The sequence below is a fragment of the Galendromus occidentalis genome, unplaced genomic scaffold, assembly GCF_000255335.2.
Source record: "Galendromus occidentalis unplaced genomic scaffold, Mocc_1.1 scf7180000077086, whole genome shotgun sequence".
Taxonomy (NCBI): Eukaryota; Metazoa; Arthropoda; class Arachnida; order Mesostigmata; family Phytoseiidae; genus Galendromus; species Galendromus occidentalis.
Window position 1 is genome coordinate 673,535 of NW_003805074.1, and position 26,413 is coordinate 699,947.

Here is a 26,413-nt window from a genome sequence, read left to right on the forward strand (position 1 = left end):
CAGGGGGGTGCTCAGTTATGTTCCTGGGGCGAGCTTCGCGCGTTACTGAGTTTGTCGAAGCAATATCCTTATCTTCGGATCGGAAGGGTCGGAGAAGAATGGACGAAGACCGCACGGCAGATAAGGGGCTGAGATTCGATATTCAGCCATGGACACACCTCCTGTTGGAAGTTGCGCGGATCCCTAACTGCCTAGTCGTTGTCTCCGCTACGACGGTTAAGATGAGCGGAGTCATCGCGAAATAAAGGTGAACGAAATTCTGCTTCTTGAGCTTTGGTCCACACCACACTTGTTTTCCTTCAGTCCTCATTCCAATAGGTTATGGGCCCAGGACCCACCTGGAAGTGAACTAGTGAGACATAAAGACTATCTGGAGGTGCGCGTGAGGAACAGAAGCGGAAAATAGAAGAATCTGAGTACTGGAATCAATCAGAGGTGCATCGATGCCGCCACGGACTCGATCAAGGAGAGTAAGAGGAGCTTCGGAATCGTCACCATCCGCTGAGCATTCGCGAGTCGCTGAATCTCCGCCAGCCCTTGTATCTTCGTCGACCGCTGCGTCGAGAAAAAGGTACTTCATCACTGAAGGGGAGCAGGTCCTCATTCTCACCATCTACGTAGATGACTTCCTCGTCTTCACCAACAGCTCCTCATTGCAGACGAAAATACAGTAAAAGCTCGTTACAACGACCCCCATTACAACGAATTTCTCGGTACAACCAACAAGGAATTTCTCCTCCTCTGGCCAGCTCGCCATAGGGATAGTGTTGAGCGGCATTCGTTACAGCGAAAACTCGGTACAACGAACCAGTTTCGTCGGTCCCTTCGTGTTCGTAGTAACGAGCTTTTACTGTAGTAAGAAGCCTCGAAGAGATATTCCCTATGAAAGACCTCGGAACTGCAGCTTACTGTCTAGGAGTCAAGATCACACAGCGACCGAATGAGAAAGTAATCGTACTCGATCAGAGAGAAACAATCTGAAGAATTCTGGAGAAGTTCGGAATGAAGGAGTCGAAACCAACGGCAACGCCCTTAGAGGTTGGTTCGGTACTTGAGAAAAGAACTGAAACCGATGAGCCTACCGAGGCACCTTATCGCGAGGCCGTGGGTAGCCTACTGCATCTTTCACAAACTACAAGACCGGACAAAGCTCACGCCGTTGGCCTTGTGAGCCAGTTTTGTTCTGATCCGACGACTACCCACTGGTCGGCATTGAAAAGGATTCTCCATTATCTGAAGGGTTCCATCGACCTCCAGTCGTAATTCGATGGGAATATCACAGCGGACATCGAAGTATACTCGGACGCCGACTGGGGAGGTCGTCAAGACTGTAGAAAATCCACGACGGGGTCCGCTGTCCTTCTCGCCGGAGCCTGCATCTCCTGGATGAGTAAGAAACAGCCTACGGTGGCGCTCTCCACGAGCGAAGCTGAATTCATGGCTTGTTCAGCGGCGTGCCAGGAGATAAAATGGCTCCTGAATTTCGGAGGGATCCCGAGAATCAGCATTCCGCGTCCGATGACTTTGTGGTGCGACAACAAGGGAGCAACTCTTTTGAGATAATAACGTCTACCACGCCAAGACGAAACACATCGACCTGAGGCACCACTTCATCCGGGATATGATATCAGAAGGATTAGTTTCCATCGCGCATGTACCGACAACCGAGATGGTGGCAGATATTTTCACCAAGGGACTCACCGCGGAGAAATTCAAGCACTGCAGAAAGAAGCTAGGTTTACAATGAAGTCAGGTCTTTGAGGGTTCTGCGCAAGGGGGGTGTTGGGAGTTGCGCAGATCCCTAACTGCCTAGTCGTTGTCTCCGCTACGACGACTAAGATAAAGGTGAACGGAATACTGCTTCTTGAGCTTTGGTCCACACCACACGTGTTTTCCTTCAGTCCCCATTCCAATACCTCCTTACTCGAGGTAAGTCGAAAAACATTAGAGGATGGACCGGAGCGCTCTGCGATCCAGATCCAGGCTCCGTAGTAGGATTCCGTTTTCGACATATCGTGTCAACGGCCCAGCTCGATTTCGCGAAATATTTCCCTCCGTCATAGTTGAACGTCTCCAGAGAGAGTAACTCGAATCGGGTCCCACTTCGGATTAGGTATGGTGAAGGCAGAAAGTCATTAGAAAAGTTTCAGAGCCGAACGGAACCTCCGACACGCGACGATCTTTCGGAAGGAATCTCCGGAACACGCTCGTTCTCATCGCTCGGCGGAGCATTGGATGATTTTCCTGTCTATCTCCAAGTTCTCAGGATAAACTGAGTGATGCTCATCGTTTTGCTCTGGGTATATATGTTTTGCGCGTTCCCGCTGTGTTTTCGAAGACGAATATGAACAAGACATGTGTTGCAAGCTCGGCTGTCTGAGAAGAAAACGGGAGTGGATCAGGTTGAGGGGTCATTGCAGCGAGTGTCGGAGGGTCGGATCAGAAGGCTTGGGAACGGCAGACAGGCGAACGACTATTTTCTCACGTGTCCTACGGCGGGAAAAAGTAAGAAAAAAAAACGGAGAAGATATCGCCTCGCTCAATTGCCCGGAGGAGCTGCTTCAAGGATCAAACGGTGCATGGAGATCACGTCGACGACATCTTCACACCCACCGTCCCACTCTCAAACACGGACACACTTACGCAGGCTGTACCGAAGCGAGCCGTCCGGCCGGCACGAATCGAAGGAGCGAACGAAATGACCAAGATATTTTCCGCAACAGCCGTTGTCGAAAGGTGAGCGTGGAGGAAATAACGACCAAAAAAAATATCCCAACAAAAGCCGCTTATGGTTGACCCGCGAACTTCGCTTGACCGACAAGCGTGGTCCGGTTGGGGCGAGGACCCATTTGACATTTATTGACAGCGAATGGTAATCAAGTTGCTCGACGTCTGGAAGGCGTTGAGGCACCCTTGTCAGCCAGTATTAGTCGTGTAAAGCTCCGGATTTCTGTGGAGCGTCAATGTTCATCCTATGGACTATCAGGATCCTAAGACTTTCGAAGTGGTTGCCGTCCTGTTGACCGATTGTTTCCGGGAACGATATGAATCCCTGATCGTGTGGAAAGATCTATAGCGGAAAACGAGAGCCCTCAGAGGAGTCATTGTGACATGCGGGCGGCGACGATCCCCACAAGAATGCTCTCAGGATGACCTGATGTCACGATACGAACAAACAGTCATTCAGTCCGGCTTTCTGGGTCGACGAGCTATAGCATTCCTCTCTCCTGGAGATATTAATGAGCTTCTTATGCACCTGCCTCGTTTTATGAATTAATCCTACGGCAGGAAGGCTTAACATCCAGAGAGCGACTGACATTGTTGCAGGATCCTTCTAATAGCATGTCATTAACTTCTCCGGACTCCTTGTAGGGATCAGTGAATCTGTCGAGGATGGTGTGTCTACAAAGCCGATCCAAACATAGGCCCTTTCGATATGAATCGTCTGTAGCCACGTATGTACGTATCTCCCGAATCCCAGAGCCCGATCAACAGCATGGCTGGTCAAAGGATTCTGATTCGGAAAGTTTTTTTCTGGGTAGCCCCCGTAAGTAGCGAGATGGCTCGGGAACACATACTTCGGCCACGTGATCGGAACGTGACAAAGCGATTGTTTATCTCATTATATCATTTGGAAAAACAGTCTGGGGAACCGCGTGGGCGGCCCAGGACGCCAAAGAATCGCAGGCGTAGCCGTTGATCGGAGCCATATTCGGCTCATGGAGGAGTTTCATGTCAAGACTGCGCACAATCTGGGGCGTTTTCCACGATGCCTCCTCGTATCGGGAATGTCCGTACGGAACCGTTTATTTCCTTCGGTATTTACGAGCGTTTTCTTCTCTCACGTCAGAAATATTGTTATGCCATTCGATGCGAGGTGCATTCATTTATCAAAACACAAACGCGAGGCGGTTGCGAGTTTAAACTCGAGCATCGCTCCGTCAGACAACGCCATTGGCAGCTCCCGGACCATGCTCCTCTAGCTCGGAGCGAGAGACGCACGCAGACATGCTCGATCGATTCTGATGGCACGCTCGAGCTGCTTATCTATTTTCCAGTCTATATTCCTCAATGCGAGCGGCGTCATTCCTTGTCGGGCGGCGCGAGGGCCGGCGAGAAGTTCCGAGGCTGAAGCACTCCACCGAATGGCCGTGGATCTCTTACCACACCATCAACGATGAGACAGAACATAAATCCCGTCAACATTCTATTAAGATCGCGGCGAGCCGGATCGAAAGCACCTCGACTTTTAAGCTCTCCATCGAGTTTACGAGAATCCCTGAATCATTGGCAAACCCAGCGGGCGGATGCTAAAATGAGTGGAATCATGCCCCCGACTGCGGAGCGACAACAGCTTACTCAGACGAAATTCAGCCAAACAATACACCGTGTTATGCTTCGCGAGGAGTTTTCCCCTGACGCTTCGAGTGCGAGAATGTTTTCGCGTCGCTCGATCGTTCAACTCGAAGATCATCGAGGAGCAGTTTGTTGTTGCAGCCTCCATGTTCGTTCGGCGACGTCGGCGTCGCCAGCAGCAGCGGCGGCAGCACCGCCACCCGGGAGAGTAGACGGGCCGGCAGCATCGGGGAGCGATGAGAAAAAACGCACCGAGGGGAGATGCAAGGTCTGCTCGTGTTGTTATTAAAGACGAAAAACAGCTGATGCGCCCGCTCTTCGTCAGAGACAGACGCGCAGCTATCAAGGGACGGAATACGCGGTTCCCTTCGAGCTGCACTCCACCTCATGATCTGCGGCTCGAACTCGGACTTCGAGTAATATAGGGAGGAACCTGGAAAACGAATCGCAAAGTTCCACCGCTTCCCAGGGCTCTCAAAGGTCGACCCTATTTGCTTGGTCAATCCATCTACGGGGGCTCGTCGTGAGGTCGAAGACTTCCCGAAGCGGATCTTTTCGCACAGTGCGAAGTCTAGCTGAACGAATGGAACTTTTCCCCGATCTTCGACGGCTCGGGAGAAGCCTATTGTCCGTGAAAAAGATGATGCCTGGCCACTGGTTGCTTATTTCACTTATTTCTACGGTTCGCTCTCTTCCGCATAGAGGTTCAATCGACGATCGTCGAGAACCAAGAGATGTGCCAGCGGAATAGCGGATGCCGTTTCGTTTTCAATTCTCCGCGGACTCATCGTTCCTCCGCCGTTGGCCCTCTCATCTCCGCCGGCTCTTATCCGATGTTTCCCCCAGCGAACCTGCGAAGAGCGTTCGCACGCCCTCCTGGCCGCGGCTTCCGAAATTATTTCTCCTACCAAGTGCATCGTCCCCTCGGACGTTTTCGTACAATTTCTCTCGGCACGCCCGGATCCTTAGGTGGCTCATCATCTTCAGGATGGGTGACTAGCAGAATGCACACTGCGGGGAATCCGGGAGGACTACGAAACTGTCATAGTTAGCACTGTCAACGTTTACGGTCGAAAGGAGTTTCGGAGAGTCTTCAACCGAAAGCTTCCTCAGTGATGGATCGAGTCTTGTTGTTCAAATGCCTACCTGACCTCTGAGTGAGTGGGTTCATTACAAGACCGGGTGTTTGGTCGGTTTTGTGGTTTTATAGTTATTTGGGAAAGCTGCCTTGGTGGTGACCGCGAGGCGCAAGCGTCCCGAGAAGCCGAGAGTTCCATTCAATCTTTCAAAATGCCGCGGATACTGTCTGCGAGCGAAGGAGCATGGGGATCGCGACACGCAGAGCAAATACGAGCACGGAGGAAGGAGGTGGGACCGGCGCAGCGAGAGTCCTTCTTCCCTCCTTGGCGAGGATTCATGCATCACGACGTCATGCGCTCGCTCGTCCATTCGGAGGCGGAGACGATGCCGCGAGGTACTCCGCCCGGGCGAGAGGGTCTCCGGCAGGTTTCGGGTTTCGAATACGGAGAGCAAGTCATCGCTACCGCCTTGCGCGGCGGTCGTCACCACCAGCGGCACTGTCTTCGGATGCTCACTTAATAAGATGGAGTTATTTCTGCTCGGGTGACTCCCTAAAGCCCCGGGGCTTATGCATTCGGAATCAGTCTTCGTTTTTACGTGGGCTCTCCTCACTTTCAGCCGATGGATATATACTCGTATGTTTCATGAGCCGTCGATTCCCATATACGACGACGCTGAACTCGGCCCCTTATCAACAACATCAGGCAAATACTTTCCGATAACTTCTTGCTCGATACGCTCGACAGTGGAATCAATCAGCCTGGCAGCTGCGTGGGTGGATCAGAGCTCGAGTCAGAGCTTGGCATGAGAGGTATTATGCTTCTGAGATCGAGGAAACTCTAGGCAGATAGTCACCAAGGCTACTCTGAGCTCGGTAGCCGACGAGCTGCTTCGCAAAACGCCCTGCGGACGGCCTGACTGCGTCGTGAAGGAGTCTCGCGTCCCTTCTCCCTCGACTCATAGGCTTGTCCCGTCTCTAGCCTACAAGAGACCGTGAATCGGATGAGACCTGCTTCTCATCTCGGAGATCGAGCGGACGCTATTAGGATACTCCGACTCCAAGCTACTCGTTGCTTCCTCCAACCGGCTCCGGTCGGATATCTGTTGTAAGGCATTGAGTCAGGTTTCATCAGACGGGCCTGCTGTTGTTGCTGCTGCTATTCTCCGCTAGACAGTAGCGATTGGGAGTTAATATTGTTGTGAGGTACAGTGGTTAGGGGTTGCGGCTACCGGATAGACCGCTGTCCGAACGCCACACGTGCCTACTGGCGGGGAGGCAAGGCAAACAATCGACTGACCAATCGCAGAGTCTCCCACACTATAAATAATAGACAGAGCTTCAAAGACTTCAAAGGACCCACTGCAAGAGGGTCGCGAGCAGGGTATCCGTATTGAACTCGCCGTGGCAGTCCGTTCTTCCTTCAGACAATCGGACGCAGTCGGAGGTCATGGCTGAGAGGGGGGTGTGGTACATGCGCAGTACGAGCCAAGTGTAGACAGTGAATTCTCGCGGGGTTTCATCGAGGCACTTTCTGCGGTCTCGCGATGAGCCGAACTCGCTGCGACTCTTGATGCAGACGCCCGCAGTGTCGTCTCGGTCAAATGTCGATGGACCTCCTCCGGCGATGAATTGACCAAGGGAAACGCCGAGAGGTGAGTTGGGGCACGCCGAGGTTTGCCTATGCATGGCAGCGACTCCCTCCTCGCGTACGCGCAGACGCCAGCGCTTACAGACCTTTGCCTACCGTTCGCGTCGACTGAATTCTCTGTCGACCTCGTCCGGTGTCGGGATTTTATGTACGCACGCAGGAATTACGCGTGAGCTTCCCCTTCAGGAAAGCCCTCGCTCCACCTCGAGCGAGCTGGATGGACTACTCAAGAGTTCAGGCAACGGACGTCAAAGGGTCAACTCCTGTTTCGTGAATCGGCGAAGATGGGCCTGTTTCCTGAGGTTTCGAAGAATTTTCCCCATTCCTGTGATTTGCCGTTCCAACATTGTGCGATGTATGCTCGTCTCGAGCTCTCATGAGGGACTCGAACAGGACCCAACCGAATTTCCCATTCTGTTCTGTCTGAGGATTTCGGGCGGCGAGTCACAACTCGACAATGACTGCCTCGTTAGACCGACAGAAGGACCGATGAGTGAGCGGCCGCCGCCTCCCTTCGGTATTCGATGGATCGGAAAGTTATTGCCGCGTGTCAAGCCTGCAAGAAGAAAGAGCGTTGGGACACTTTCGTTTGCTGTTGAACATCGGTGGACGTCAGAGGCAATCTAGCTCAAGTAGGAAGAAGAACTTGAAGGAGGGGTGAGACCGACCGAGCTCGTTCGGTCGGTCAGTCGGTCGCTCGGTCGCTGCCGGACCGTTCGTTTCTCCCTTGTACGTCCGTCAACAATGAAGACGCTTTTTATGTTACTAACGGAGTTTGCGGATGTGTGGAGAGAGAGGAGGAGAGATGTAGATAAAGCGGGGCATGCCTTGAAAGATGGTCTGACGAACAGCGAATCATCCACAAAAATCCTCCTCACCAACAGCACAGAATAATTTGAGTAGATTCTTGCTGTCACCAATTCGGTCTTCCACTCCAATGGATTTGGAGGATCGAGGAGCGTCATCGCGTGCTGCGCAACCCAGCAGGGTCCAGTTGGTTTTGACGGATGAAGGATCCAGATGAGGTGGCCCCGTGATGGCTGTGATCATCGCATCGGTGCCAGCCTGCGCTTGTAATTTGCTCTGCTGCTTTTTAGGCTATGCGTCGAATACACGCTCACAGACGCGCACACCCATCCACTCTCACATACGCTGCGCGGACCTGATGACCTCGGGGATTTAGGGAGTTCGCCGGAATTAATACCAAATTTCCTAACGGTTTCCTAAAGCCGAACAAAAAAGTGATGAAGAGCCGAATCCCTGCTAGTTGAAAGTTCCCGGCCATACATCCCCGTGCCTGACGTAGCTTGATCCGATTCAGCTCAACTACTCAGGCGTTTCTCGGCGGGCTCCGCCTCATCCGAACAGATTGGAATGTATACATCATGTAGGACGAGAGTGTCTCCCAAGTCCCGGATAGCTCAATAGTGGGCTGAGGCTCTTCGGATCCGTCGATCGACTGACGCTCACGGCAAGTCCATCACAGGGAGCTCCGAAAAGCATAGATGCGATCCGAACGGGCGAGGCTGACCCCTCCAGACGTATACACCCGCGGAGGCGAAGTACATATATCGAGGACGTTCCTCGCAAAACTATACGGTGAGAGAAATACTCAGCCGGAAATCGAGAAGACAGCCCGAGGAGACCCATCTGAAGCAAAAAATACTTCTCTGGATAAAAAAAGGGAAACAGCGATGCCTATTGGGTTAGGGACTAACTTTCTGGCATGAGTGTGTAAGAAGGATTCGTCTAAAGAATCATTGGCTCATAACAGGAAACATGCTTCGTAGAGTAGGGTTTTTCTCCACCGAAGGAGTTATCTAGTGAGAAAGTTTCCTGTCCTTCCTTGTCTTCCGGTTCTCATCGACTCATCTGGTCCGGCCTTGTGAAAGTAGAGCTTGGAGAAGCTTAGCTACAAGACGGTTCTCAGCGCCATTGTCTTTTGAAGCAGAGATTGCTGATCCTCCTTTCTGAATACTGGATCCTTGGAAGGAGCCATCTGAGCGGAGGGAACCATGCGTGTTCCCACAGCTGTCTCCAAAGCTTCAAGGAACACTCGCGTCATGTTTCGTAGAGTTTAAGTGAACGTCGTCCTGGAGTCCGTCCGTGTACCTATTCCCTCCGCCGTCGTGCTTGATCCACCTTAGCCGAGTTTGCTCCTCGCAGCGGTGGACGCTCCTCGGACGCTTTTTCCAAACAACATAATTGTCGCCGCCATTGTCGAGCTTCACAAGCGTTTATCATCGGCTTCCGCCTGAGCCGATCCCTCAGCCCTCATACAGTTATGCCTTCGTTGTTGGCTTTATCCATTACGATCCGATATCGCTCTACTCCCGCTGCCGGGAGCGACGTTGCCGTCGATTGATCCTCCTCGACACATCCTCGACAAGCTTTCGACAACTGTGTCGAGGAAGCAGTGGCGACCGGGACATCTATCCAGGGTACGGTTCCGACTAACGGAAACGCATCATCTAGTGTGGGAGATCGTCGATAGAAGTGAACGAGATCCCGGGGTTTTTGGATCGCTGCTCATCTGGAGCGATGCTAAGAGCAGGATTTGGGGAGTTCGGGATCAAAGCAATTAAAGGAAATGAGGGGAACTGGCTACTCAACAGTTGGGAGTGAAGACGGGTTCTGCGGAAGCGAAGCACAGCCGTCGGGGCGGCTTCGATTCCTCCTCTTCTGTTTTTTTCTATTATTTTGGTCCGTCTACCTCCAGGGAGACATAGTGAGAGATCTTCGCCCCCCTCTTTCGAAGCCCCTGGTGTTGTTGTTCTACTTTTCCTCTCTTGGTCAAATAGTTTCTCTCCCGTCGCTTCCTCCCACCCAGCTCGTCTCCTACTCGGGAACTCCCGGTGAACAAACATTAAGACCACTGAAAAGTTCCAACGAACAGCGATATCCAGAGGATATATAGAGAGGGACGCAAAGTGAAACGGCAATGGATTGGAAGTGGGAAGAAAGGAGAGTTGAATCTCAGTGGTTCGAGTCCGCCGTGCTTCAACAGAACTCTCCTGAGCTGAAGAGGAACTTACCCTCCGGGACATGATGTCCAAGTCGTGAAACTGGCCTCGATGCCGCGACCAAAGCTCATATTTGTATGTCGAGCCGAGAACGTCAAAGAAAAAATCGGAGCCTATGTTGTGTCATTCGATATAGCATAAAGGCGCTCATCATTTTTTCTGAATGGGGGGAGATCGGGGATTATCTGCTCATCCTCCCATCAATTCGCAAATCATCCTAAACTTGAAAGCGGGAGATCACTACCTGGGACGCCAATCATTTCTGGAGAGATCTTTTGGTGATAATTGGTCTCGTCGATACTCGACATCGCATCGTGCCCTCCTGACTGCGATTCCATCTCCTGCTCTGATTCGCCCCCGGCTTGAAAATTGTGTGAACAACAGAGATCGCGATCCGGGCGATTCGGGAAAGCAAGCGGCGCGTCTCGTTCTCTCACTGTTGTTGGCCTCGATACTCTCAGAGAAATATCCGTCGACCGAACGCTGAGGGTTTCCTAGCGAAAGTTTTTGAGCGATCGCCTCCTCCGTTGCTCCGCCACCCAGATTGCATCCATTCGGGAGGCCCAGCGGCCAGATTGTCCGAGCAACGCACGGGCGGCCGGCTGGCTCGCGATGTTTACGGAAGTAGCCCGATCAGCCTTCTCCTTGGAGGGAATAAGAGCGCATGCCGACCGACATTCTGAATTCTGAGAAGCCGTCAAAAATGTACTAGCATCTGCGGCACCTGAGCGTTGAGGAAATTGGAGAGAGTAGGGGAGCTCTCTCGATTCTGCCGCGAATCCTTGGAGCTCAATTTATCAATCAATATCTCTCCTCTCTCGGGGTTCTAATATTAAACGCCAAGCGCTCGATGGAGGTCTCGAAATTCAAGGGGGTCTGCTCCCTCGCGGTCACTGTCCCATTCCAGGGCAAGCTTCCGGAATACTCCGCAGTGAATTTCCATTTACAGGAACTGAGCAGGCGGATGTCTGAATTCTTAATCCGTTCAAGGAATTTGGCATCCAAGATTCCCCGACCATTCAAGTTCGTGTGGTCACTGGCGTTCAATATTAGGTTACCGGAACGGAACTTCGACTTGGGTAATCTAACAAGTTGCATCTAATAACGTCAGGACGATTGGAGGCCGCAGTGGCGACGGCCGCCTTTAGTAGGGTTCGGTGGTGCTCATCTATTCTCCGATCCCTAGTCAACGTTTATTGCAACCGAGCTGGGTGGTCGCCAACTCAAGCAATTAGTGCGTATGAAGGACGTTTACGTGTTTGTTGGGTTTCCGAAGCCCCGATCGTTGTACCTCGGGAGCTCTCGTTAATTTGGCTGCTCTACATTAGTACATATATTGCGGAGATAACCGCGATTGACACGGCAAGATTGAAGGTGTGACTCGCAAGCTCGGTGGTCGCGTAGAACGACCAGTGGCCAGTTACTTGAGCTATTGGATGCCTTATTAGGAAAACGAGCCGAAAAAAGACGGGCGATTTCGTGTCTCTCCAAGCCTCCACTCGTCTCGTCCTTTCGTTCGCTTGGCCAGCAAATTGGATATCGATAATGTCGGGAGAGAATATATTGCGAATACTAATTGCCGTCCACGGGAGGATTTTCCGAAGGTAATCACTCGTGCTGCCTCCATTGGGAGCGACGGCGAGTCGAGGTTGCAGGTGAAGAAGAGGGAAAAGCTGCAGGAAGCCGAATGTAGGAGACGGGAGGAAGGAGAGCTGCTTGATGATCTGTCTGATGTATTAAACGAGGAATGTGTCATTCGAAGAATGGATCATCTCTCCTGGTGGGAGTAGTTCCTCGCAGTCAGCGGCACGGAAAGGGAGAAACAGCCAACAGCGAAGCCAACGCACAGACAGGCGAGCGGGAGGGTCTTATATCGAGCCGGCACACGTCGGGTCTCTTGCTTTGCTCGTCGCTTGGGCTGGGAGGTTCCCCCATTCTCCCAGACGGCTCAGCTGTATGACAAGTGATGGATCGCACATCTCATAAACAATGAGATGTGCGAAAGTTCCCATCCTTATAGCGAAACGACAACGTTATCAGCACGAAATCCGAAGATTTGATGCCAGAGGATTGATTCCGGGAAGGATCGCTGAGTACTTCTCGAGAAAAACAGCGCGCCACGACGATGCCCATCGTCAAGCACCTTCCTTCCTCTGCTCCTGCGAGCGGAATCGCGACAGACATGATGCTGGAAAACATTGGCCGCGGTGAAAATTTTATCTAGAAGACAACTGGCTTTCTATCCCGCTTCCGGCAGGCTCCTCTCATCAACTAATTGGTGTATGTCTTTGCTCTCGGAGAAGAGATCAACGGGGAGCAGCGGTAGGATGGCCGCCTCCCGTCCCCATGAGCTCGACTCCTCAACGTGATATGTTCGTTGGCTCCGAAGTTCCTGCATTTCGCCGCCCGGCACCACAACGAAGGGTACTCAGCAAGAATTAGTCCGGACTGTGCATGACTGCTGGAATCGAACCCTCCCGGAAGTTCCTGCCGAGAATGGTTGAATCCCGCTCGCGGAGGGAAGCATACACAAATAAAGAGATAAACACATAGTCACGGAGGCCTGAGCGCGCTAGCCTCTTGAGTTTCTCGACGGGGACATCACCCTTGTGATCAGGATATCGCAGTCCGCCGTCACTCGTCTCACGGTACGCTTGACTCTGGCTCAGGTATGCTCAAGTGGAGACGCGCGCGGCGAGACTGGCCCGCGCGAGGTTCTCATCTGGTCTTCGACAGCTCTCCGGACTCAGGACCATGAGCATAAGCGTTCTGATCTTACATGAGAGAAATCTCGGATGCATGGAGAGCAGGAACAACGGAGCGGAGGAGAGGTTCGCGAGCGAAATCAGAATTCGCTCGGCTTCACAGTCTTCCAATCGGACATTATTAGAGACTCTCCGGGAAACTGAAGGAACCCGCTACACCTGTTCTTTTCTGGGGCCGAGCTTGAATCATCTGGAAAGGAGCAGGGAGCTTATTTGACGAAACCAACGGTTGTCAGAGAATCCGTAACGTACTTGATGGACGGATACTAAGCTAGGTAGTTCATCGAGCCAATGCAATGCGCAGTATGAAGAAATACCAGACAGTGAGCATCTGGTGATGAGGGCATCGGTGCCGCGTGCTTGTACGCCTTCTCGTGGCGCAGATCCGCTCCAACAGAGGCGTATCCTCGATCGAGCTTTCTGACTCCTCAGATATCGGAAGATCAAATACTTTAGCTCGAGAACTAAATCCTGGCCCAAAAGAGCGTCACAGAAATCAAGCCGTAGTGTCGGTCACGCGATGAAGCCGTCTCTGTGCTCCATGTTCCTGAGGCATTCATCGGTGATGAGCGGTGATGTAATGCGACACGTCGCTGGAAGCACGACGTGTCGTAGTCAGAAAACTCGAAGTTCGCGGAGAATCGCGAAATTCCCTGGAAACCACGGAAAATCGCGGAAATTCGCGCCGGATTCGCAGCGAGAGCGGAGCAAATTCTCCTGAAAACGAATGAGCTTTGCAATTCCGAGCCTCGTGGCGAGTCTCGATCCGGCCGTGTCTCCTAGCTCGTGGCCAAGCTCAAGCAATGGCCGGGGAACCCTCGAGGAGCCCTGTTGAGCCCTGGAGAACCCGACAAATTCACATCCCTAGTGATGCGGAGTCACTCGGAAGATGCCGGTCGACGAATGATATGGGGATTATTCTTGAAATGCCTTCGCCGTTATAATCCAGATATTCCTTCGCTCTCGAAACCTCTTCCATCGTTCACGATCGAATGCTGAATGTTCATATGCCGTTCTGGGCAATTCAGCGTGTTTGAGTCGTTTGAGGTGCAATTCCAGGAAGGAACGCACAAGGAGCACTCTGGTATCTTATCGCCTTGAATTCCTGAAGTGCGGTCGTTCCTTTTGCTCGAATTGGTAGTTTCATAGTATGATAGCGCCAAGCCGGGCCGCCCGAAGTACCCTGGCTTGAGCCTAATGCGCGTTCTCGCATCGCTGCTTCATTAGCAGTGTCTTTGCATTTGACATTATAATTACTCGGGAGAAAATGTCGGCGACACACCGACAGCTGACCAACTAACCACAAACGAAGACAACGTGGCAGATATATGGCCATTCAGGGACAGTCTTCGAACGAACGACTGCCGGAATAGGATCTTCCCGAGCGCAAACTACGACGCCTCCAATGGGCACATCGAGGAATTACATTACGCATTCCGGAGAAGAATCTCGCTGAAAACGTCGAAATGCGATTCGAGGACATTCGGAATAGAGGATTCAGCGGTGGCATCCCACGAGGGAATAAGTCACACGACTCTCACGAAGAGATATGCGTCTGGCTAAAAGGCTTTCTCGGTTTCTCTCGGGCTTAGCTGAGCCTGCGGTTCTGGTAGCAGCGCTAAGTATTCACCTCTTCCCACGGGCTCCTTACTCTGTCAGGAGCAACAAACAAGCGAAGGAGAGAATTTTGTGGATATCAGACGGCTCAGACCGTAGGAACCATCAATTTACAGAGGAAGGAGAAAATGAATGTCCCCCATGCAGTAAGGCTCGTCCCCTATCATCGCCGCGCTCAAGTCCCAACCTCAGAACATCGACCGCTGGTGAAAAAATCGGGCGTCCACGAGTTATAAATCAGAATTGGCGCCGCACTTCCAAGATGGATCGCTGGGCTCGGAATTTTGCATAACGACCAAGACCTCGGAGATATCAAACGTGGAAGAGAGCAGAGCTTCGCGACGACATTCTGAACGAGTCCTGTGGGAACTCGACGAAGTATTCGGTCTCGTGACTTCCGTTCGCTGCCTCATTGGACGCTTCGTGGTTAGATCCGTTTTTTTATGGGAGGAAGTAGGGGACTCACTTCCTCTCCGCGACGAGAGCTGTACATCGGTCCACGTCATCATGTAATCTAATATTCATATCAAAGACACCTTCCACTCAAAAGTACTCTAGACCTCTCGCGAAACCATTTCGGCAACATGTGGCGGATGATGCGATAAACAAAGTTGCCATAGCTCTGATAAGGGAATCGCGGGCCGATGGCCGTGCGTGTCGCGTCGTGCCGAACAGGACTTTGAAGGCTGCTCATGCGGAAATCGCCCCATATGAGTACCAGGCTGACTGCCCCTGGGAAACCCCGCCGGATTCGAGGCAGCCTCTCGATGAGCATAACCGCCCAGGTCGGAGGAGCCCTCGATCCTGTTCCTCTACGGTAGAGGTACTTACGATCGGCGGCCACGTCGGAAATATTTTAGAATTTTTTTCCGGCGCGACTCGAAGGTCGTTCGCAGTTCACGTTGAGGGCATCTGCTTAATCAAATTTGATCAACTTCGAGGGTACGGAGATGAAAACGAGGTCAGTCACGAAGGCTCGACACTTTGTTCCGAGCGACTGACTTTTCGAGTGACATCGCAATCCCACCCTTAATTGTATCGAGCTGGCTGTGTCAGAGCCAGCCAGGCAGCCAGCGGTCTGCGGAACCCGCCCAGTGGACCGAGGGGAGTGATTGGTCGAAGTAGTTGGGTATATAACATCTATATTTATAACTTCGGGCCGGCGACAGGCATCGGTCGCTAAGACGCGCTAATCCGGCGTGAAATGGATGCTGCCCCACCTCCGAAAACAGGCACTGGAGCGAACACGCTCAAGACCAGCGTCCGAGGACCGTATCTGGAACGCCTAGTCTGGAAGTGCTCGGACGGGAGCGATCGCGGCCCCGCGCGATTGAGTATTCCGGGCTGGATACATGTGGCCAAGCAGCGAGAGCCTGAGCGGAAAAAGAACAGTCATGAATATTTCTCCGCCCCGCACTGACATCTTGATGGAGGTTTCTCGCTGGATGCGAAAATTACCGACAAGTCCAGACGCACCTTATATGTAGAGACGGCGGGACGGCGCTTCCTTTCAGCACCGGGGAGCACGCAATCGCTCATATCCTCACCAATGATCACAACAAAATCTGCACGAGTGGTTTCTTCGGTGGAGCCTCCACCGTCTCCATAGGTGTTTCCTCCATTGATGATCATATTATTATGTTACGATAAAATGAATTATCCCCCATACGTCGGATGAGCCTTGAGTTTTTTGAAGGAAGAAGATCCGGCGCTGACCAAATCATAAGCGGGCCCTAGCGCGACGTTCGCTGGATCTAGACTAGGAGTGCGTCGCAGTCATTTGTTGGTTTCTCAATTCTCGGCCCCATGACTTCAACCACTAGACTCCTAGGAGCAAAACCCTAGCGGGGAGACCTTCTGATGACTCGCAATAGCGATCTGTGCCTCGCGGAGAGAAGAAGAGGGTAGGTAGCAGTTCAGGTGCTACTCTTACGGGAAACATACGTGGTTGAACCAGCCCGGAGGTACGGGATTCTCAGAACGGATCCCACCACCAATGGCCCGAGAGATGATTCCTAGGAAGGGACGGCATTCTCGGATTCCATCCCGGGAGCCTTATCTTCTCAGTACGCCGATGCTTTTGGGATGTCGGAGCGAGGCGTGAAGCCCTTCCCAGAGAGGACAAACACCAGAACCGGGTATTGAATGCGGCGTCGCTCATGAGACGGCAATCGTTCTCATGAGGAACGAGGCCCGCTTTGGCGTGATTTTCGAATATTGTGCCCGAGTCGCAGCCCGGATCCGCTGAGAATCGGTGCCAGAACGTCATCCGACGTCGAGGTACCTGTATGGACAAGGAACTCATCATTCTCCGTCACGAGAGGGAGGTCTCGCTCCTGGGGAGCCGGAGCAGCATTCCCTTCCAACCTGCGTGACTCTCGGCTTACGGGAGGTTCAATTCACCGTATGGCTGCTCCGTGCGACTGTGGAATTGATTTGCAGCTTTGCGAACGAGAGAATAAATATGTCGTCAACATACATGAGTCCTTGTTCCCTTCACACACAAACACAGCGAGGACAAAAGAGCTCGAACGAGCTCTTTCGCGTACGACCGTAAAGCAGTTTCATTGCCGTCGGTAATCTTCATTCATGGTCGAAACAGTCCATACGTCAAAGAAGCCATTTCCGTGCTTCCCTCCGATGGCAAACACGCATGATTGGCAGAACGAGCAACTCGATGCTCACTCAATTCTCGCGTCGCGATGGTGGTCCTTTACGTCGACGATGGTGTTGCGACATCGGTACTCATGATGGCGGCTCTGAGTGAATTTTATCGGCAGATCCCTGCCTAGTGGCGTTCACTCATCGTGATTCCTTTTGAATCACCTGGTGACCATCGACTTCCCGTGACGACAATATCCGATTCGTGGTCAGCAAGTCACGTGTTTCGACGGTAGGTCGAGAATATACTCCTGAATGTTCGCCGCAGAACGAATGTCGAGAGAGGGAGGGAGAACGAGCAAGAAAAAGAGTCGATTGTCGCAGCTAGTTTGCGAGTAATGGCGATAGTAGTCGTCGGCAGTCGGCGGCGTTTTTATTGACCATCCGCACACCAGCGCAAGTTCCGCAGGTGTTAGCAGCGTCTTCGTGTTACCTGGCACCGTTCACGCATGGGGTACTCTCACGCCCCATATGCGGCCGTCTCAATCTGACACTCCGGCCGCCGAAACCATCGCCATCGACAATAGCTGATAAGGCGCATTGCTTGTAACCGGCCCTCTTGCTAACGCTCCGGTTTGACCATCCCCTCCAGCCCTCTCTCGAGAGACCCCGTTCCCCGTTCTCATGCGGCTGTTCTTGTTGTTGGAGCCGGGGCTACAGTAATGAATATCTTCGCCGTTATATGATGAATAGTGTCTTTTCCTTCGTTTCTCTGTCCGCGGCTTCGCCCCAAGTTCTCTGACCGCGCTCGATCGAACAACAAAGCTTTTTATAACGCAGCCTCGGCAACAACAGCAGCGACGGAGCGCGGCCTGCGCCCTCTTGCGCTGGTTGTCCGTCATAGTATGGAGAATTAATGAAGAGCTGGCTAACTGACTTACTGTTCGTCTGACGGACCATCCGGGAAACTCTCCGAGCTGGGAACGAGAAAATTCGCGCCCCTCAGAGGATGACCGTCAATGAAAGGCTTATGGATATACGCTCAAGTAAGTCGGTCCTGAGCTCAGGCTATCGCAGTGATCCTGGTCAAGATTCGGAATTGTCGGTTGACTCGAGTTAGCATCCGGAATGGCTAGTCATACGGCTGATGGTGTTCTCGATCCTCCCTCCCTCCACTTCTGCTTTCACACGTTGACAGCTGCTTGTTTTCATGGATTCGCATCTCGTCGTTTGATTTCATCGCTTCTCTTGCCCCAGCTCTCGGTTATCATTATATCGCAACGGCCCGACAAATGAGGTCTCGAACGTGCACGTCATTCGAGCTTGAATCTCGCCTGCAGAATAGGGGATATTGGTGTAGGAGAAAATAAGATACGGGGACTAGAAAACTTGCTTCACTCGCGCGACCTTCCTCATTCCTAAGCTCAGTCGATCCTGTCCCGCCCAATCAGACTCGGCCATCAGTATGTCAACGCTCCGCATGATCGCTCCCTACGCATCTCTGTCCCCTGGAACGATGGTCATAATGTCCTCGATTAAATTGAAAACTTGGCGTTTATTCGTCAAACCAAGACATCAAGGTTCTCTCGCCATGGATACGTTTCGTTCGAATTATAAATCGAGGATTCGGCGGATCCGAGCCGCGATAGCCCTATAGAGCTCAATTCTTGTCTAGCGGAGGACCGTCGATAAGCGACGAAGGTAATGTGTCGTAGCGATAAGGATCGATAGCAGATAACTAGTTCGGGAGCAATTTCCATTCGTTGCCCCTGAAATAGCAAGTTGCTGGAGAGTTCAACAAGAGCAGCGTTCGCCCGTGAGCGATTTTAGTGCTTCAACTCGCTTCGACAGTTCCAAGACCACTTGGAAGACTCAGGGACCAGATTCCGATGGAGTTCTTCAACTCACGAAGGGATGTCTATGAATCGTATGAATCATCATACGATGAATTTGGACTCGATTCGAATCCATTCCGCCTCGCTCATCTCAACGGTTATCAATGATTTCAAGCTCAGAGGAAGCAGTTCAGAGGAAGACATCAAGTCGATCCTCCCGCTCAAGTTCCCGGTCGTGGATCACGGGCCAGACCTCAGCCGATCGATGACCCAATGAAGGGGAGTCCAGCAAGGTAATTCCATATCTCCGCTCTGAGATATACAGACTCCTCAAAGTTCAGGATGTCGGGAGCAACCGGGAAGCGGAAACCGTACCTGCAGGGAAAACCCTCGGTTACTGTCTCGAGCTATAAATATCTCCGCGTAGTGATGCAGCCCGCAGTAGCATCCAGCACACACGTCGCGTCGTTGATACTCTGAGCAGATCGGCAAAAACGATTGCGTGCCCCGGCGACCTTATGAAGCTGCACCTTATTCTGGTTCAGGAAACCTATGGAATCAAGATTATGCCAACCTTTAGGTACGGCATTTCTTGCATCTCGAGCGAACAGTCCGTTCCCGCCCTCCGTAACCTCGATGAGTGCGGAGCTCTCTTATAGAAAGCAGTTTCAGGAATGAGGTATGAGCCGCCAAATGTAAAATAGGAACCTTTGTTTTTCATTTGCCCGAAGAGGAAACCCTGTGCGGATGCCTCGAGGACCTGGGATCAGCCCTCAGCACTGACGCATGGCACGTTCACGAGAGAAAACGCGGAGAGAGGAGAGATAGTCACCTTGAGCAGGCCTACCAAGACGGACCGGTGCGGCGTTCATTTGCGACCGATGGAAATCGTCGATTCCGCGATATCCGATTCCTCATGGAAAAGCTTGCGCAAGCGCAACACCGGGCAGATTCGAGTCAGAAACCATCTTCGGGAAACTGAGACTTCTCCGCTCCACCTCTGCGTAAAGTTAGATTGACAAACAGCCGACCGCATCGTGCAGCATGAACAAGGGAATCTCGCGTCACTCTTCCTCGCAGTGCTGTCTGTCAGAATAGATGCTCGAGGAGTCAATGCTCCGGATGAGCTGTAGGGCGCTGAGAGCTCATTATTTAAGCGAAACTCTCCCCAGTTCAGCATTCTTGGCCCCAGCACTAACTTGGGATTAAGTCGAAAGCCGCGAAAAAGGTTTAGAAAAAGAGTGAATTCCTCAGAGCTGCGCTGCTTGCCGCCGACGAGGACTCCGGCGCCTCCGGAAGGCGGCGCGAAAATTCAGGGTCCATTATTCAGCCCGCCTCCCGCCGCCACGCTCTGGCGGAGTGGAGTCGAAGGCGAAAAGATATTTGTCCCCGATCTAGGGCCTGCGTAAAGAACTCGATTCGGCACCACAAGCACGCAAAGTCGACACTCATGCTTTCAAAGTGGATCGATTTCAACCGATCCCCACTCTCCACTATACCCCGAACAGTTTTCCGTATTTGTGTGATCTAGGATTCGTACAGATGAGGTTCGCACCCCGCGCTCCCTGGAAGCCGAAAGGAGGAACGGAACGAGAAAAAGCCCAAAAAAGAACATCTCCTCTGTAATTGAAGTATCGGCTCCGGATTAAACAGTGTCTACGTACGTGCCAAGAATACCAACGAAGTCCGCAGGCCCAGAAACTTAGAAAAAGGAGTAACGAGGCTGCCGATCGCAGACTCCCTCGCCGACCCCTAGAATCCGGCTGGTCCGCTATCGCGAACGCAACCGATTCGCCTGGGGTTCCGTTCTATGGACCATTCATTGCTCGAACTCTTGCCATTGCAGCAGAAGGAGCAACAACCGGAAGGTCTGAATTTGCCCCGGCTGTCAGATGACGACCTCTTCCGTGCGACCTGATTCAATCTTTCTTTGACATCGTCGGAAATCTCACCAGAAGTGCAAAGTGACGCAAGAATACAGTGGCTCACGGAGGATCCGATGGTAAGCAAAAGTTCCCTCCACCCATGGAAAGTGAATGATTCCGATGGCGGGGAATTTCCGTTGCTGTTGAAACAGACCCGAATTCATGTGGACAAACAAATTGAGCGAGAGCTCACGCGGAGAAATACTCTGCCCTGGCTCGATTCAAGTTCGCGGAGCGGATCTCGGCTGATTCCGCAATTCCTCACGCAAAGGCAATCCAACGATCGTGGCGAAAAAGCCAGCAGCTACCAATCTGACTCGTAGTCTACCGTCATTGCTCGCAGACACGGCACCGTCGCTCGAGGTTCTTTTCTCCACGTGGGTTCCTCCGTTCTTGCATCGAAACCGCCATTTCCTGTCCGAAAGTAGAAGCCCCGTCGATAAGAACGCTGAAAAATAAAACAAATTGTGAAAGTAGAATACCCATCCTCCGGACCCGATCTACAGCGCACCCAGTCTAGAAATATCCGTCAGGAAGAGTGAGCTCGATAAGATTGGGCTACGAAGGGTCGATAGGGAAGCTTCCCCATTCCGAAAGAAGGGGGGAAAAAACGCCTTGCGAAGCCGAGCATTCGAGCTCTTTCAATCGTCAGCGGCGGTTTATTTTCCGCACGTAATCCGAATAGTGTGCTTTAGCGGGTTCCCGCAGAAACGACAATAAAACCTGGCCGGAGAGCGGCTCCGATCGAATGAACGATTTGACGAATGTTCTGGCTTGTTAGAATTGTCGACGTCGTCTCCGCCGCCCGACTATTGATCGAAGGATGGCAGAGGCGCCTCAAAGCAGCCATTGATATTGACAACAACGGAGCGCGAATGAGAGACTCCATAACCGGAAACTTATTGTCCGCCGACGAGCAGCTTTCTACGCCTATTTCCTGTGTATAGCTTATATGAACAGACTCTCCATACACAGACATCTACGCACGCCCACCTGCGAGGCTTCCATAGCTGACGAACGTTTTGGGCACCGCAGCCGTCGAAGTTATTTGGATAGCAGGCAGCAGGTGTGCGCTAGCGCGCAGGAAACTCTTTTTCGGGGTCTAAAACTCCTCTTTGATCCGCTCTGGTCTTGTGTTCCGCGGGCAAATTTACTTATGGAAATGACCAACCCAGACTTCATTGCCGTCATGAATTGGAACCGCGTATTCACAGGAGATGAAGGCTCATAATCCTTTCCGGCTCCTCCGGGGACCTCCCGCTGAATTGCTTACAGTAGACCCTCGTTACTCGGCACAACGAGAAGCTCAATGTGACGAATTCTTTCCGCCGGTCTCTTTGTCCAAGGTTCCGTCAAGGCGGAGCTGAATGCCTCTCAACGGAGTTTCATCATAGCGACCAGGATTCGCGTTCCCCGGTGGGGTCCCAGCAGAGAGATTCTTCTCATGTAGCAAAAAAAAGTGAGGCACGAGCAGCTATCCACAGAGAACGCCAAGCTTGCCCACCACTAGGTACGACGAAACTTCAGGCTTCTCCAGAATACAGCGAAATCTGTTTGACTCTCTGAAACTCGGCGTTCCAGCAAGTGAACCGATAACTCAGGTGGACCCATTTCGCGACCAGAGAATTTTTCAAGCCGAAAATGTATCGCCCAAATCTTTCTGTCGTATCCAGGAAGCTCCGGAGGGAAAACCACTGCAGTGATTCATGACGACGATTGATGCTCATTTCTTCATGGTCGGCGATATCATCATCGTTCACGACATCCGAGTCTGCGCTGACGCATTCAGTCGCTACGATACAATTCAGGTTACATCCCACACGCTTGAACAGAGAATTGTTCGCAACCGCAGACGCGCTCACTGAGAAAGGGGGGTATCCCAGGGTTTCACCGAGTGGAGACCGCGATCTCCACTGGGTCACCGTCGACCGTCCCCCCTCACCTTTCGTCATCATCTGATACGCATTCAACGCGCTGAGGTCCGTCGCAGGATCGAAGTTGTCAGCGAACTTAACCGGTCCGCGTATGTAGATGAGCAACCGATGGGCGAAGGAGACTGCTCATGCAATTTGACAGCAATCCCGGGCTTCTGCGACTTTTCGAGAACCCCGCGGTTTGACTTTCTGTGCCAGGATTGTTTTCTTCAAATATGAGTGAGGGCCGACCGGTCGCGGTTCCTTGAAAAAGTGGACAGTGAACACGTTCCTCAGGTGGACCGTATACACGTTCGAATTAACCCAGTCTCAACGGCAGAGAAAATCGGTGCCTGACAAGAGGGAACCGATAGATCATGTAGGAGTGGCTCCCGAGTCCGGTTTCACTGTGCTCTCATGGACTCTCTATTCTTGAGCTCGCTCGATGAATTATCGAGTGATGTTCCCTGAGCGTCTAAGCATAGATTTCTATAATAGCTCGTAGGGCTGCGTCGCTCCTCAAATCACGAATTCATCGCTGTTCCGTCATGCGTCATGTCCTTTCCTCGTGAACCGATCTACATGTGATAGTTCGATCGATCGAGGGGATCATTCTTCCCAAACACCGACGAAAAAGAGATCGTCCCGACCTTATCCCGCGCGTCGACACGTGGAGGTAATTTTAGACTCCCGGAAGACAAGACTGATTTTGGACTCGATGGTTGTGGTTTGTGGTTAGTGGGACGACCCCGGCGCGCGATCAGCGACGTCAGCAATATTCGACAACGAAGCTCTAAGTGTACCTATACCCGGGATATCAGATTGCACCCATCTGATTCCGACGCACCGTTGGATTCCACGCAGTGAGTTATATCGAAAAGTTGGCGATCGAGGCATCGACTTGATGAAAGGTAAGTGCTATTCTCTCTCCAACAATTGAACGACGATCCGCGAATGTAGTCAATTAGCTGCGCAGACTTGCCAGAGACATACATACTCGAAGTTAGCGAGCATCGCCTCCCTCGGTCCGAGCTAATCGAACAGCAGAACAAACAGAAGAGCCTGGAAAAGGGAATGCGAGCATAGGTAGCTCCGGCGACCGAGCAGTCGAGGCCGTAGTGCCTGCAGTCAGGCCAGTCGCGCATGTTTGCCCTAGCCGTGAAAGTGTGATCGGTGAGGACGCATGCGCTGTGAGACGTTCGTTCTGCCACGGGGACCATTCGGTCGGTCCTTCCGCCATACGGAACTCTCGTTTTCGCTGATCAATCGCTTCTGTGGTGTTGCGCTATTGCGAATTCGACATTTTCGCGTCTGGGAATCGAATGTAAGTCGCCGAGAGATCAGCAGCGACAGTACGGCCCAGTTTCCTTCGAGATCCGCGATCACGGTGTTCATTGCCACAAGTCCATTCCTCTCTCTAGAGTAGCGTCCCGTCAGCAGGTTCTGCGCGTGAAGCGACTGCCGAAATGATGGTGTCAAGCGGTTTAGGGACCCGACGGGCTCGGAGGCTGGTTCCTCTCCGAAAAATAATCTGGTATCAACAATGGGAAGTCTGTTCCATTTCAGAGCCCCGGAGAGCTCTCGAGTAGCACGGCCGGTCGATCCAAAGGCAGCTAGTCATCCAGCCGAGTGTTTGCGGCGATCAAGGCAGCGGTAACGCGCGCAACATATCGGACATCCTATCACATAAGTAAACAGTCAATAAAGCGACTTGCTATCGCGTTGAAAGAATCTTCCTTCACTTTGTATGTCCAACCCTTCTTCGTCTAGGCTCACTCGAGACAATTCGAGAAAAATGGCTGTCGCTTTCCAAGAGGATTTCGAAGTCATTCAAAATCTGGCCGACGAGACGATTTTCAAAACGAGCGCAGAAGAGCGCCGCGAGTTAGAAGCGAAAAGCTCCGCCACCGGTACCGACGACCACGACGACGACGATGACGACAACGAGCTAACTGACAATGATCGAGAGTCGAGGAAGCCGCGGCTCAAGTCCCCGCTCGAATGCGGCTTCGCGCAAACGACAAGCAAGCCGTCGCTGTTCTTCAAAATGCTCACAGACCAAGATGTCGAAGATAGAAAAAGAGTCCGTCAGGAGAAACTCCATAGGGCCGCTAAGGAAATCGCGCAGCTCGAGGCTCGGAGATGCGCCGAAGAAAAGCATCGCCTCAAAAGACGGGAGCTTGAACAGAAAGAGCGTCGACTGCGGGCTTTAATAATGGATGAGCTCCGTTCTCTCTGGAAAAAAGGCCACGACTTTCAAATCCCAGAGCAGGTCGATCCGTACATCCGAGGCGAATGCGGAAGCGACCCTGAAGAAAACGACATTCGCAGACGGCTTTTTCATGGATGTTTTTACGAGTTTCGCAACCGCCTACAGTCGAGCAGGGAAAGTCTCAAGCGTGAACGACGAACCACGCTAGAGACCGTTACGTGGACGGCTCAGGAAGTCAAACTGTACTACGAGTGTATGGCACGACACCGGATTCCGATCGTCTTCGGCTCGACCGCCGCGTTCGGAGACGCGCAATGTAATCCACGGAGTTTCGCCACGGCTGCTCATCGACGGAACTTTCCATGCGGAGCAAGTTCGACGGGAGACTTCATAGGAACCTATGGTGCAGGCTACAAACACCCGGCCAGGTGCTATCCCTCGCCAGGGGCAGGGCACCGTTTTCCTCCGCGTTTCGGAATGTACGGATGGTCGGACTCCGCTCACCCTATAATTCCGGTGCAACGGACGGGAGCGTTCGAGCATAATTCCACGGCCTCAAACAAGCACTCGGTCGCATGTCCGACCGGCCATCGTGGTTACGATCGTGATGACAACAGTGGGAGCAGCAGCAACAATGAGCGGCAAGCAGAGAGCGAGAAGCAAGCCATCCTAGTGAAGAGATCGCCTGTGGAGACTGAAGCAGCCGCTTCCGATTTCGTGAACGAGCTCCTCAAAGAAAACTGCGCCTCCGAAAATTCGTCCATCAAGTTGGATAGCATCGCGGAGATCGATCTTTACGACGATTTATGATCTTGAGTCAATCGAAGCGCGGGAATCTCGCACCAAATCGAAGCTCACATCTTTCGAAATATCCTAATCGTGCAATCTTGTCTATAGTATCTACTCGGAAAAGCTCAACTCTACCTCCGGGTAATTCATGTTTTTTTCGCCGGTTGGGCGCGCCCGGATGGAATTTTGTGGATTTTTTCATATAGTTTAAATGTTCGAATAAAATCAGAGCGCACTCGAGGAATCTAATAAAATATCTCCGAGGCGAGATAGATTCTCTAACGTGAGTCTTCGTTGTAATCCGTCAAATAGGAGAAGGTGAGCCAGATACTACCGGGGATGTCAAGGTTCTTGCTCTCAGTGCAGATTTGAGTGCGAGACAGCTCGAACAGTATCGGAAGCTGGCTGAACGAGGAGACACATTCCGATGAGAACTATTCGCAATGCAGTTCAGTCATGTTAAAATTCATGACGACGGACAAATGCTGATGTATTAGGTTGGTAGAAAATTCCATTAAACCTCTCACTTTCTCACTCATGCCCCGACTACCGATGTTGAGGCCGCCGCTCCTACTGTCTCCGTCGCCAACACCACTGGTCTCTATGATGGGTAGATGAATTCGCTTGAGGGAGGCTCGGAGCGTGATG

At 52.2% G+C, this 26,413-nt stretch overlaps 1 protein-coding gene across 1 annotated transcript; it reads left to right on the forward strand.

Moving 5' to 3' along the window:
* The first annotated feature begins 24,386 nt into the window (after nucleotides 1–24,386).
* LOC114828064 (uncharacterized) lies at nucleotides 24,387–25,786 on the forward strand. The gene has a single exon (XM_029110725.1). It carries the CDS (start codon nucleotides 24,512–24,514, stop codon nucleotides 25,784–25,786), a length of 1,275 nt encoding a protein of 424 aa, XP_028966558.1. The 5' UTR covers nucleotides 24,387–24,511.
* Nucleotides 25,787–26,413: the final 627 nt, after the last annotated feature.

Bases quoted from the DNA above. Each gene is read 5' to 3' on its own strand.
- LOC114828064 (XM_029110725.1), top strand. From the start codon at position 24,512: ATGTCCAACCCTTCTTCGTCTAGGCTCACTCGAGACAATTCGAGAAAA.